At 58.7% G+C, this 12,677-nt stretch overlaps 1 protein-coding gene across 1 annotated transcript; it reads right to left on the reverse strand.

Moving 5' to 3' along the window:
* Positions 1–3,278: 3,278 nt before the first annotated feature.
* On the reverse strand, positions 3,279–8,464 carry CACNG6 (calcium voltage-gated channel auxiliary subunit gamma 6). The gene is made up of 4 exons (XM_067546463.1): positions 7,898–8,464; positions 4,425–4,499; positions 4,076–4,213; positions 3,279–3,727 (listed from the first exon to the last, which is right to left on the reverse strand). The coding sequence occupies exons 1-4, from the start codon at positions 8,223–8,225 to the stop codon at positions 3,495–3,497; spliced, it is 774 nt and encodes a 257-aa protein (XP_067402564.1). The 5' UTR covers positions 8,226–8,464; the 3' UTR covers positions 3,279–3,494.
* Positions 8,465–12,677: the final 4,213 nt, after the last annotated feature.

The following is a 12,677-nucleotide window of genomic DNA, read 5'->3' on the forward strand; positions in this document are numbered from 1 at the left end:
AATGAACCACCATGTGCTGTGCCAAGGGGGTTTTAAAGGGGAAAATAGCCAGTCGTGTGACAGCAAAGTGTGTGTTGTGTAGCAGTTGGGGTGTGTGTGTGTGTGTGTGTGTGTGTGTGAGTAGTCTGCATATTTCCATATAATGTGTGGGATGTGTGTTGTGTGCACGCGTCCACATTGCTGTGTAGATGTGTGTGTAGGTTTGTGCATATGGATGTTGGGCTGTGTGTGGTGGTGGGGGTGTTTATGGCTGTGTTGGGTAGATGGGTGATGTGTGTGTAAAACTGTGTGTGTGTTGGTTTGTGGGTGTGGTGTGTTTATGGCTGTGTTGTAGGTGTGTGTATCAGTACGTAGGCACACGTGTGTGTATTTGTAGAAACCTCTGTGTGTGATATGTTTATGGTTGTGTTGTGAGTCTGTTGTGTGTTTCTGTAGATCTGTGTGTGCGATGTGTTTATGGCTGTGCTGTGTGCCTGCTATGTGTTTGTGTAGCTCTGTGTGTGTGGTGTGTTGATGGCTGTGGTGTGTGTGTGTGTGTGTGTGTGTGTATGTGTAGTTGCACAGACCTGTGCATGCCAGTTTGTGTGGCGTGTGTTTGGGGCTGTGTTGTGTATGTAAGGGGTGTGGGTGTGCATTTGTATGAAACTGTGTGTATTGGTTTGCGTGTGTGGTATGTTCATGGCTGTGCTGTGGGTGTGTGTTGGATTGCATGTGTGGTGTGGGGGTCTGTTTATGGCTGTGTGTGTGGTGTGTGTTTGTGTATGGAGGAGGGTATATATGGCTGTGGGGTGTGTGTGTGTGACTTTGTGCAGTCGTCCTGCCTGCCATTGTCTAGGTGTGTGTGCTGGGAAGAGGGCTGTGGTGGGGTGGGTAGAGCTGGGTGGAGGCAGCCGTGGGTGGGTGGATCTAACAGGACCTCCACACACACACACACACACACACACACACACACACACACACACACACACACACGTGCCCTGGGCAGGGTCTGGGGCTGGGCTGGGAAATGCATGGTGGGGGTGGGGTGGGTACAGGGGATGCACTGTGTGGAGGGAGCTGAATGATGGGGGGGCTGCCCAGTGGGGGTGGGGGGCTGCGGGAATTGCAGGGTGTGTGGGGGGGGGGGGTTGGCAATGACATCAGCCTCTGCAGAGCCGACTACTCGCATTCCCATGCCAGGCTGCGCCTGCCGCGCTGCAGAGCCCAGCTGGGCCCACCACGCCCCTCCCCCAGCCCTGCGGCACACAGTCCTCCCCCCCCCCACCGAGAACCCAGGAGTCCTGGCTGCCAGCCTCCTCCTGCTCTAACCACTAGACCCCATGCCCAGCCCAGAGCCAGGGAGAGAACCCAGGAGTCCTGACTCCCAGCCCCCCACCCCGCTCTAACCACTAGACCCCACTCCTCACCCAGAGCCAGGGAGAGAACCCAGGTGTCCTGGCTCCCAGCCCCCAACCCCCTGGCCTGTCACCCCCGCCCCGGGGAGCCCAGACACCTGGGGGGGCGATGGGGGCCGGCTGTGCGCTGCTGTCCCCAGAGGAGAAGCCGGGGCTGTGGCCGAGCCCCTGTTTACAGCACAGGGTGTAACTGGAGAACTGGGCTGGCCCAGAATAACCCGGCCCGGCCCGCAGCCTGGGGCCCAGGGACAGCTGTCCTCACCTCGCCCTCCGGTGCCAGCCAGTCCTACCTGCCGCCTCCCCTCCCCCAACTCCCCCCTGACCCTCCAAACCTCCCCCACTCACCCTGGCCCCTGAACCTCCTCCCACCTCCCCCCAGTGTCCCAAACCCCCCCCCTCACCCCCGAGCGCCCTAAACCTTCCGCAGCTCCCCCCAACCCCCAAACATCTCCCCTTACCCTCAGCCCCCCAAGCCTCCCACACTCACCCCTGCCCCCCAAATTGTCCCCCAATTCCCCCTGGTCCCCCAAACCTCACCCTTCACCTCTGATCCCCCTGAAACTTCCCCCCCAACTCCCACTGGCCCCCACACCTCCCCCTTTCCCCCAGCACCCCAAACCTTCCCCGGACTCCCCCATCTCACCCCTGAGCCCCCCAGACCTTCCTCCCAAACTCACCCCCAACCCCTGATCCTCCCTCCCCCCCCCCACACCCAAATTTAGCTCAGTTTCCCCTTCTTCAAACTTTCAGCTTCAGATTGAAACGTCCCTTCCAGATGGGAGCCCATGCCTCCTAGAGGGGAAAGGCCCCATGCCCCATTCCCTGCCCCCTGGTCCAGCCAGTCACCCACCCTGGGGCTAGATGGGAGCCCATGCCTCCTAGAGGGGAGAGGTCCCCTGTCCCATTCCCCGCCCCCTGGGCCAGCCAGCCCACGTCCTGTGGCTCCCACGCCTTCCTTTCCCCAGGAAATAGATCGTTTCATGATCAGTTTCGCCCAAATCGCCCTCGGACAGGCGCCCGCGTCCTCCCCGTCCGTCAGCCTCGCGCCTGCTGCAGCGAAACCGCGACCGACCCAAATGCTTCAGGGCCAAGGGGTCGGCTCGGTTCGCCGGCAGCGACGGGAGCCAATGATCTGTCCCGTCGCCGGTTCCAACTTTGGGCGCAGCTCCTAAGAACGCCCGCCCGGCTCGCTGCGGGGCCAGGGCGGGGGGACAGTGCAGACCCCCTGCGGTAGGGCTCCCAGCCCAGTGCAGATCTTAAACGGGGGCTTCTTCTTTGTCGATTTCGCCACCATCCCGCCCCACACGCAGGCCTGGTGAAACTGAAGAGACGTGAGTCAGTCCTTCTTAGCGCCATGAGAAGATCCGGTTCTTAATTCCTCCCGTCGAGCTCCGCCAACGAGAGAAAAATACAACGGTCTGACTGCTGAGGTCATTTTATGCAGGGCCAAATCTGGATTCTGGATTGACACCCCGGGGAGCTGAGATCAAAGTCCGGCCCTACCCCCCATTGCAATTAGGGGGTGACTCTGGGTTGACCCCGTGGGGAGGCTGAGACCAGAATTCAGCCCTGCCTTTGCAAACGGGGGGTGACTCCAGATTGACCCTGGGCGGGCTGAGGTCAGAACCTGGCCCTGTCCACGTTGCAAACAGGGGTGATTCCGGATGGACGCCCCCCCCCAGGAGCTGGATCAGAATCCGGCCCTGCCCCCGTTGCAGTCAGGGGGTGACTCTGGATGGACCCCGGGGTGGAGGGAGGGGACTGAGACCAGAAAGACACCCCCTTCAGCTAAAAATAGCCATTTATAAAACCCAGGATTAAATACAGACCTGCTGAGGTTATTCATTTTATCAACCCCCCACTCCCCCCCCCAGTATCCCGCGTAGCAGCCCCCTCCCATGCAAGAGTAAAATCCCCCCCATTGACAGGTGGGGGAGACAAACAGCTCCCAGGACGGGCGGCCGCTGGGGCAGGGAAGAGGCTGATCCGAGGCAGGGGCGCCCCCCTCTGGTGGGGCGTGAAGAAATAGTTTGTCAGCGACACCCCCCCTCCCCCCGGGCACAGACGCCGACCCCCGTCCCCAACCCCGGATCGTGTCCATCAGGCGCTGCCGCTGGTGCTCCCCTGGACGCAGCATTGCCAGGGCTTCTTGGGCAAGGCCGGGAGGGAGAGGAGGATGAAGCAGCCGCCGCCGAAGATCAGCACGGCGCCGGCCGCCACGGCGCAGGCCACGGACCACGAGTACTCGTACTCCAGCGGGACGCTCTGGTCGCTGCTGATCAACCACCGCACCGAGTGGCGGAAAACCTCCAGGCCGATCAGCACCATGACCCCTGGCGGGAGAGAGGGAGAGTGGGAGTGGCGCTAGGGGGCACTGTGCTGGGGGGGGGGGGGAGAAGAGCGGGGGGGGGGGGACTCAGCAGGGGGCGCCAGGCTGCAGGGGGGGCTCAGTAGGGGGCGCCGGGCTGCAGGGAGCAGGGTGGGGGTCAGGGTGGGGGTAGGGGGCACGCAGGAAGCAGGGTGGGGGTGGGCAGGGGGCGCAGGAAGCAGGGTGGGGGTGGGCAGGGGGCGCAGGAAGCAGGGTGGGGGTGGGCAGGGGGCGCAGGAAGCAGGGTGGGGGTGGGCACAGTGTGCAAGGAGCAGGACAGGGGGCAGGCAGGGGGCAGGGAGGCGGTACCTACCGGAGATCATGAAGAAGAAGGAGGCGGGTTTGAGCAGGAACTCCACCCCTTTGCTCAGCGCCATGGTGATGCAGAGCGACCCCATCACCATCAGGGTGATGCTCAGAAGCGAGACCACGGCCGCCGTGATGTTCAGCTCTGGGGAGGGGGAGACAGGAGAGTTACCCCCAGTGGGAGGAAAACCCCCCTTGCCAGACCCCAAGAGACTTTGGTTCGCTTGGCCCATGGGGCTGACTGGGGGTAGGGAAGGGACAGGATACAGGGGTAGATGGGCCCATGGGTCAGAGCTGGGGCAGGGAGGAGGCGGGATACCGGCATAGATGGGCCGGGGGGGGGGGGGTGTCCTGACCTTTTTTTGTCGTTCTTTGGAAAATGCGGGCGTTCTCCCCCGTGCTGAAGAATTTGAAGTAGGAGCAGTTGGCTTCTGGGAAGGGAGAAAGGACGGACTTGAGTAAAGGGGGAGAAGGGAGGGGGTATAAATGGGGCAGAGAAGGGGATGGGGAATCAGGATGTGTGAACACTGCAGGAAGTCAGGGTGAGGATGGGGAGAAGGGGTCAGGAGTTAGTAGCCCCCTGCTGTCCCCGTCCCGGGCTCCACCCCCACAACCTCCCCAAACCTTCCTGCATGAGCCTTTCACCCCAAACTCACCTGCCCCCCTGCACCTCCTCCAAACCTGCCCCCACATTCACCCCAGCCCCCAAACCTTCCCCCCCACTAGAAATCTAACTGATGAATTTCACCCTCTGCAGTGGCGTGAGTCCCCACTCATTGGCCAATGTGCTGGGAAATGGGGAGATTTATTAAAATTCTGCAAGTTTAATCACAGGTGGACATTAGCTTGAGACAGACGGACAGACAGACAGAGTGTGGCAGGCAGCCAGGCCCCCCCCCAGCGGGTCTCACGCTCTGGTGGCTTTTAGTGGGTCAGGGCGTCTTCAGTCACTCCATCTTCCCCGAGGAGGGGGTAGGGACCCAGGCCCATCCGCTCCTCCGGGTCCCAGCCCAGGGGCCCCATGAGAAGCAGCTACATGCTGCTGGCTCTGTGCTCCAAACTGCACAGCTCTTCCCCTGGGCTAGTTTTCCCCCTCCTTCCGGCTTCTTGAGTCTGGTCCCTTCCTCCACAGAATCTCTGCACACTGCTCTGTTCCACCTCACAACTCCAACACACAGCTCAGCACTTCTACCCTGTCTGTTTGGGGGCGGAGGGTTTTTATGGAGCACCTGGCTGGTCCCTAATTGCCCCCAGCTGCTCCTAATTGCCCCCTAACAACCCTCAGCTAAACTGCAGGGAACGGAGCCCGGGGCATTCTGTGGCTTATACATCTGCCTTCACTCACTTTCCTACAGCCGCCTGCCTTCGCTATAGCACAAGAGATAGGGGTGGGATGGAGGGGTGGACGGCTCAGGATGCATGGATGGATAGTCGGGGTGGATGGATGAGGTGACAAAGTGGGAAATTTTGGTAATGTTTTAATGACCCATATGTGTGCCTCAGTTTCCCCCTATACTCTGCATGACTGCCCAGTGGAGGGAAAAGGGATCAGGGTTGCCCTCGGGACGGGCTGCGGGAGATAGGTGGGTGCATGTTACCGCCCGGTTTGGGTGGAATGAAGAATCGTCAAGGAACCCGCTAAGGCTGACCCGGCTCGCCAGCGGGGCCAGCGAGACGATGCTGGCTCCCAAGGCGCACGGATTTTCCCCGCCTCTCCGCAGGGAAGCTGAGCAAAGACCCCAGCTGGAGAACCACAGCCTGGGAGGTGTGAGCAGGGGTGGGAGGGGGGCAGCTGGGGATGGAAGAAGCTGGGGGCTCTGGGAACTGAATGAGGGAGGAGGTGAAAGGGAGGGAGGGCTGGAGGCCGGCACAGCCCATCGGGACACGGGCTTGGTCAGGACAAGCGATGGTTTCAATGCTAGCTCTTTGTGCTACCCAAAGGGCGCCCGACGCTACGCTCCAGCCGGTGAATAAAATCCCCCCGGCTCTGAAAAGGCTGCCTGAGCATCCCTAGAAACGCTGGGGGAGGCTCACGGGTCTCTGAGGAGCGGGCAGGTCTCTGCCAGGCCCCTCTCGCTTGGACTCGCCGAGCTGAACTCTCGGGGGGGGAGCTGGGGGGCTGGAGCCCCAGACATTGGATCTCAGGAGGCGGGGAGGCAGCATGGCTGACCGTGAAGGACGAGTAAGACCCCCTTGGGGGGTCCGGCACGTCGATGGGGTTCTTTAAAGGGACTGTTCCAAAGCTGGGGGGCAGAATAGCGATCCTGTGGATCTGTGACGGATGGAGGGGTGTGTATGGGATGGATAGATGGAGGGGCGTGGGGTGGGTGGATGGATGGGGGGTAGGGGTGGATAGAAGGGTGTGTTGGGGTGAAGGGATGATGGACGGATGCAGTGGGGTGGATGGAGGAGTGTGGGGGGGTGGATGGATGGAGGGGTCTGTGGGGTTGGAGGGGTGTGAGGATGGATGGAGGGGTTTAGGGGGGATGGATGCATGAGGAGGTTTTTCAGGACACAATGCCCCCCAGGGACAGCTCTGGCACAGCCCCCACCCCTGTTTTGCCCCCTACCAGCTCCAGAGACCAGCCCTGTAACTGCTCCGTGCCTTTGATCCCAGTGGCCCTGGGCCCCCGGGCACCACGTCCCTCGCCACCCCAGGCCCCACTACTGGACCTTCAAGGTCTCGGCCGAAGGAAACGGACCGGAGCAGCTGAGGCGCTTCAAACACACGTCCGCCCTGATCCTGGGAACACAGCCACGTGGAGGGAGACAACCCCCGGGACACCTGAAGGGGGCAGGGAATGGGGCACGGGGCCTTTCCCCTCTGGGGGCGCTGGCTCCCATCCAGCCCCATAGCGGAGGAGTGGCTAGCTTGGAGGAGGGGGGGCGGGAAGGAGGCGGAAGAAGGGGCCTTTCTGCTCTAGGCAACTGGCCATCGTTTGACTGGAAACAAGGGGGCCAGCCCCCCCAGCGGGGGTCAATCGGCCAAAGCTCCATCGGAGTCAATGGGGCCAGACCCCCCGCCGGTGTGAATGTTTCCTGGTTGGGATGGGAGCAGACCAAGGCTCAGAACAGCTCCCCTCTCTTCTTGGGCTCCAGTTTCACAACTTCCAGCCAAGACGCTGCTTTAACTGGCTCTAGGCCCTTTTTCCGGACGGTGCGCCGCCCCCCCCGCCCCCACGCCCCCCAGCCTGGAATTCAGCTGATGCCATGGTCGCTGCTGCGGCGTCAGAGAGAAGCGCAGAGACAGAACCCGAAGCGCGCCCAGAGACGCCAGGCTACAGAGCCGGGGAGAGAACCCAGGAGTCCTGGCTCCCAGACCCCCTCCCACCCCCGCCCGCTCCAGCCACTAGACCTCACTCCCCACCCAGGAGTCCTGGCCCTCCCCAGTCCCACTGCACAGACCCCAGTGGGATCAGAACCCGGGTTCGGTACCACGAAAGGGTGGGGGGCATCTGTGAAAGTCCAGCTGCGAAAAACTATCAGAGTCAAGGGGAGGTGGATGAGGAGGGGGGGGGGGGGAAGCTGAAAGGGGAGCGGGGCGGCAGGTGGGAAGAGAAGAATGGAGAAATGTAAACGAGAGAGAGAGAGAGAAAGGGATTTGTATGGGGATGGAGCAAGTGGGGGGATGTATGGGGTAGAGGGGGAATGTATGGAGATAGATAGAGAGAGAGATGGGTGTATGGGATAGATAGATTCGATAGGTAGATAGATAGATAGATACATAGATAGATAGACAGACAGACAGATAGATAGATAGATAGATAGAATGGGGAAAGGAAGGAAAGAGAGAGGAAGAAGATGGAGGGGCAGGCCAGGGGCTCCTCACCTCCGGGCAGCTCAGCTGGGCCGCAGGTCGCCCGCTCTTCCTCCACATCCTCCACCCAGAGCTTCTTGTAGCAGAACTTCCAGAGGCCGTAGTGGGCGGCCTCACATATGGCGCTGTGGTTCTGCTTGTAGGTGTTGAGCTCCACCCAGAACTCGGTGCCGACGGCCAGCACGGTCAGCGTCACCCCCACGATGGCCACGAAGAAGGCCAGCTTGATCTTGCCTTCCTGGGCGTCGGTGAGGGCCGTGCGCCGCTTGCCGCCCGCCCGGCCCCGCAAGCCGCCCATGCGCTCCTCCTCCTGCTGGAGGAAAAAATTGGGCCACATCATCTGGTAGGCTTTCCCCGCTCCACTCCTTCCTGGGTGATACCCCTCTGCTAACCTTAACCGTAACCCCTAACCCTAACCCTGACCAGCCGTCGCCCCCTGGCTCCCCTGCGCTTCTCCCAGCCGCCTCGCGTGGACGCTCTGCGCCTCTGACGTCCGGGCTATGTAGGTCAGATTCCTGCTGCCGAGCGGCTTCCCGGCTGCCTGAGCAAGAGGCCGCCCGGGTAGCTCACGCTCCCCGCCCCGGCTGTAAATACGCCCAGCACCTGTTAGGAGCCGTCACCCATCTCCAAGGCGAGGGAGGTTATTTTTAAGGCGCTGGGTGCGTGTGTTTTTAAAGCGGCACGGGCAGCGCTGGGAGCAGCCCCCGGACCCACCCGCCCGCCGCCGACCCTCCTGCCCCCCTGCCCCACAGCGCCCCCTGGGAGCTGCCCCCGCAACCCGGCCTTCTGCCCCCGCACCCCACAGCGCCCCCTGCTGGCAGAGGCTCCCCCTGAAGCCGGCACAGGCATGTGGCCACATGGGATGACGGGCGGGAGTCAAATGGTATCATTGAGTCCAGTTCAGCATCTACTGCTGCAGCACCGGGGGTGGGGGGGGCACTCTCCTTCCGTAGTCAGTGCTGGCACCTGGCCTGATGGGCAAGGGATCCCTGTATAAACAGCCCCCCGCACCTCACCCCAGAGGCAGCTGCATCTCAGCGCCAGGTCAGGGGTTCCTATATAAACTGGCCCCCCTGCTCAACCCCAGAGGGGCCGCATCTCTGCCCCGGCTGAATGATTTGTTAAAGAACGCGCTCTAAAAATGTCAGCGACCGTCTCTGAAAGCCTCTTCTTGGAACGGACTTTTTTTAATGTGTCCGGGCAACGCCCAGCGCGACGGGGCCCTGACTTCGGTGGTTCTGTGTCCCAGCAGCACCCAGCACGACGGGTCCCTGGCCTCGGTCCACACAAACGATACAAGGAACGGATACGCCGAACCTCTCGGATCTAGCCCAACGGAATAAGCACCATCCCTGTAGTTTCCATAGAACTTTATTTTTAAAGAGCGATTCCAGTAAAAATCCATGCATTTGGGCGGAGTTTTTTTGTTGTCGCTTTTCACATTGAACTGGTTGGTTTGATTCTTCCTTTAAATCACCAGGACCACAACATCTGGGGTTTCCGGGGTTGAATTTTTTTTTTTTTTTTTTTTTTTGCGTATTTTCTTTGTTTTATATATATATATATATATATTTCCTTTTATACGAAACGCACGTTAGACAGCTGACTCCCACTGGCTGACACGGCTGCTCCACATTTTTCTTTTTTGTCATTTTTCTGTAACTTTTAAAACATTTTTTTTTTTTTTGGTCCTTTTGGATTTTTTTTTTTTTTTTTTTTCACAAAAGCTTTTGAGTTCTTTTTTTTCCTCTCCCCCTCCCTCCCCCTCCATCTTGATAGCACAAAAACCGGGAAAGCAAAATCAACCACCCTCCCCCCGGCACAAATCCAACCCTTCTCCCCATTGCCCATGAAATGAACAAACTAAAACTGGGGGGGGGGAGAGATGTGTGGAAGGGGAAGAGAGAAATAAATAAATAAATAGCTAGATAACCCTGAGCTAAAACCACTCAGAACCACAGTTTAGGAGAGGATTATCTTACAGTTCCCCCCCACCACCCCCTGACGGGACTTTTAGGTAAGATCACCCAGCTGGGAAGAGAAGAGAGTGAAAATCAAAGAGAAGGAGAAGTGAAACAGCATCCTCTGTTTAATCTTCCATTCCTGCCGTCTGCAGCCCCATGTTTGTACAGCTCCTAGCACTGTTATGCAGGAAGCCAGACTCGATAAGGATGGTGGCCCCTTCCGGCCTTGGAATCCCAGAATCCCAGATGAAGGCCCCTGGCAGCTATGGCAATGGGATTAGAGCAGAATCAAAATCGATCTGGTCTCCGGGTGATGGGATTTCTCGCTCTCTCCTTCTCTGTGTCTCTCTCCTGCACCCCAAGGCTGCTAAAAAAGTCCCCCAAATCCCCCCCCCACACACACACACACACAACACACGCACACGGCAAAAAACATGTCAATAAACCAAAAAAACGCAAAACGACCCAACGCCGCCGCTCCTCAAACCGTAACAGCGCAAAAAATCTGGTATTGACAGAAACGCAACGAACCGAAACCTAAGAACGGCTCAACACCGATTCGCGATAGATAGATCTCTCTCTAGTTATATATATATATTTAAGCTCGCGCACGAGGGAGTAGGGCTAAGGGAGATGGAGATTTTTAGGGAGAGGTTTCTCGTTTTCTTGGCGGGGGGGGGGGGGTGGAATTGGAAGATCATGGAAGCGGTATGAATTCACTGCAGAAGAAATGAAGGGGAGAGGGAACTGAGTCGCGAGGGACCAGCATGGGAGGGTGGCGTTGCTCAGACCGGGTGAGGGATTGCTTTAGAAACAGCTCCCCGCTCCCTGAGTCTCAGTGCTGGGCAAAGGATCCCTGGGTAAAACAGCTGGCCCACCCCAGAGGTGGCTGCATCTCGACCCACTGTGGCGTCTGCGTGTGGGGTTTGTTTACTTGGTCTTGTTTGGCTGGGCCACTGAAAAAATTCAGTCACCTAGGAAGGGATCCTGTCCTGTGTGGCAGTAGATATTATCCAGCCGCAATTTCTTAGAAGGGCTCTTTCATATACGGCCCATATCGCTCAGAGGAGAAATCACTTTTGTGGCCCATATTTCTTTACTGCCTGAGCGGGCTGGATATTAGACAGGCCGCCACCCCCCAGGAGCACTGGTCATTCATTGCCGGCAAAACCTACGTATGGTAGGGTCTCTACAACCCAGGAGGGCTGGTGAGCGAATGACCCACCAAGCCTGGAAGGTTTATTTATTGTAGGTCCAGCTTGCAGGGGATTATAACGTGGTTCGTATTGCATGAGGAAATGTTTCGTTTTATAGTCCCTGTTCCACCAGGGACCAGTTTATTAGAGCGTCTATTCTATCCTGATTAGAAGAATTGTCCATGGTCTGGACGGGCCTGGCAGGACAGGACATAGCTATAGGGCAGAGCGCCGCAGCCTTGCCCCCTAATCTGCCCCCTATGGGCCCTGGCGGGGGGCAGGGAATAGTCACAGCACCAGGCAACCCTGATCCTATGTTTGGGGGTCTGTGAGGAGGCAGGAGCTGTGGGGAGGGGCGGGGAGATCTGCATGGAGGGGGTTGGGGGGGGATCTCTTCCTTCTGCTGCCCCTGCTCCAGGGTACACTGTAGCTCTGCCCTTCGTGGATCTCCGGCCATTCAACTCAAGGCCCTTGCTTTGGGGGGGGCGGGGGGGGGCAGTTCTCCCACTACAGAACCAGACCAAATCAAGAGCCTCGGGGCCGGCCCAAATCCGGGTGGAGAACTCCTCCACCCCCCGCACCGGGAGTCCCCACTATGATCAGGGAAGGACGGAGGGGGAGAAGCAGCAGAGAGAAGGAAGGGGGGGGGGGCAATAAAACAGAGAGACACCCCTCCCCCTGAAAATACCTGGCACACTGCGTTCCCACCCCCTGCCAGCAGGGGGCACTTGGGTGGGTACATTTTGGCACTTGGTTTTGGCACGCCTACGAGCCCTTGGTGGGTGGGGGAGGACAGGAAAGAGGGTGTCTCTCGGTCACTTGCCCCCCCCCTCCTTTTTTTTTAAATCTCCCCCATCTACAAACTTGCCCAGCTGTGAATTTGGCACTGGTAAAATAACACACCTCCCTCATTCTAACACACACACACACACACACACACACACACACAGGCTCCCCTGGCGAGGCAGGGATACACCCCAGGGATGGGGAAGGGCTGAGGGTGAAGGTGGGGAACCCCCCAGCACTGAGACACCGCAGCACCCCCCCCTCTGCAGGGCCCAGACGATCAGGACTTTCCTTGAATCCTTTCAGCCAGCGCTCACGCTGATCCGGACTCTTCCCAAATTTGGGTGTGAACTGCCTCTTGTCCTCCCCCCTCGGACAGCGTCCCCCCCCGCGAGGCTGGGGGAATGGCTGTGGGAAATTGCTTTCCACTGGGGGGGGAAATGTAAAGGCAAAGAGGGTGATGGTGGGGAAAGAAAGAAAGAATATGAAAATGAAAAAGAAAGAATAAAAGAAATAAAATTAGCATTAGAAGGGAAAGGAAGAAAGAATGAAAGAAAGAAAGAAAGAAAGAATATGAAAATGAAAATGAAAAAGAAAGAATAAAAGAAATAAAATTAGCATTAGAAGGGAAAGGAAGAAAGAAAGAAAGAAAAAGAAAGAAAAAGAAAGAAATTAAAGGAGTTCACGTGAGAAGGAGGGACTATGGGGTTAGAAAGACACTTTGCTAGGAATGCCCCTTCATTAGCCCAACACCCTCCCGTCCCGCCCTGCGCCACGGCTCGCCACAGCCACCCCGTCCCTCGGCCCCGTGCCCCCACTGCCAGCCCCCCCGCGCCCCACCCGCCC

Source organism: Emydura macquarii, unplaced genomic scaffold (genome assembly GCF_026122565.2).
Source record: "Emydura macquarii macquarii isolate MOO-44397 ecotype Brisbane River unplaced genomic scaffold, CSIRO-AGI_Emac_v2 contig_1122, whole genome shotgun sequence".
NCBI classification, from domain to species: Eukaryota; Metazoa; Chordata; order Testudines; family Chelidae; genus Emydura; species Emydura macquarii.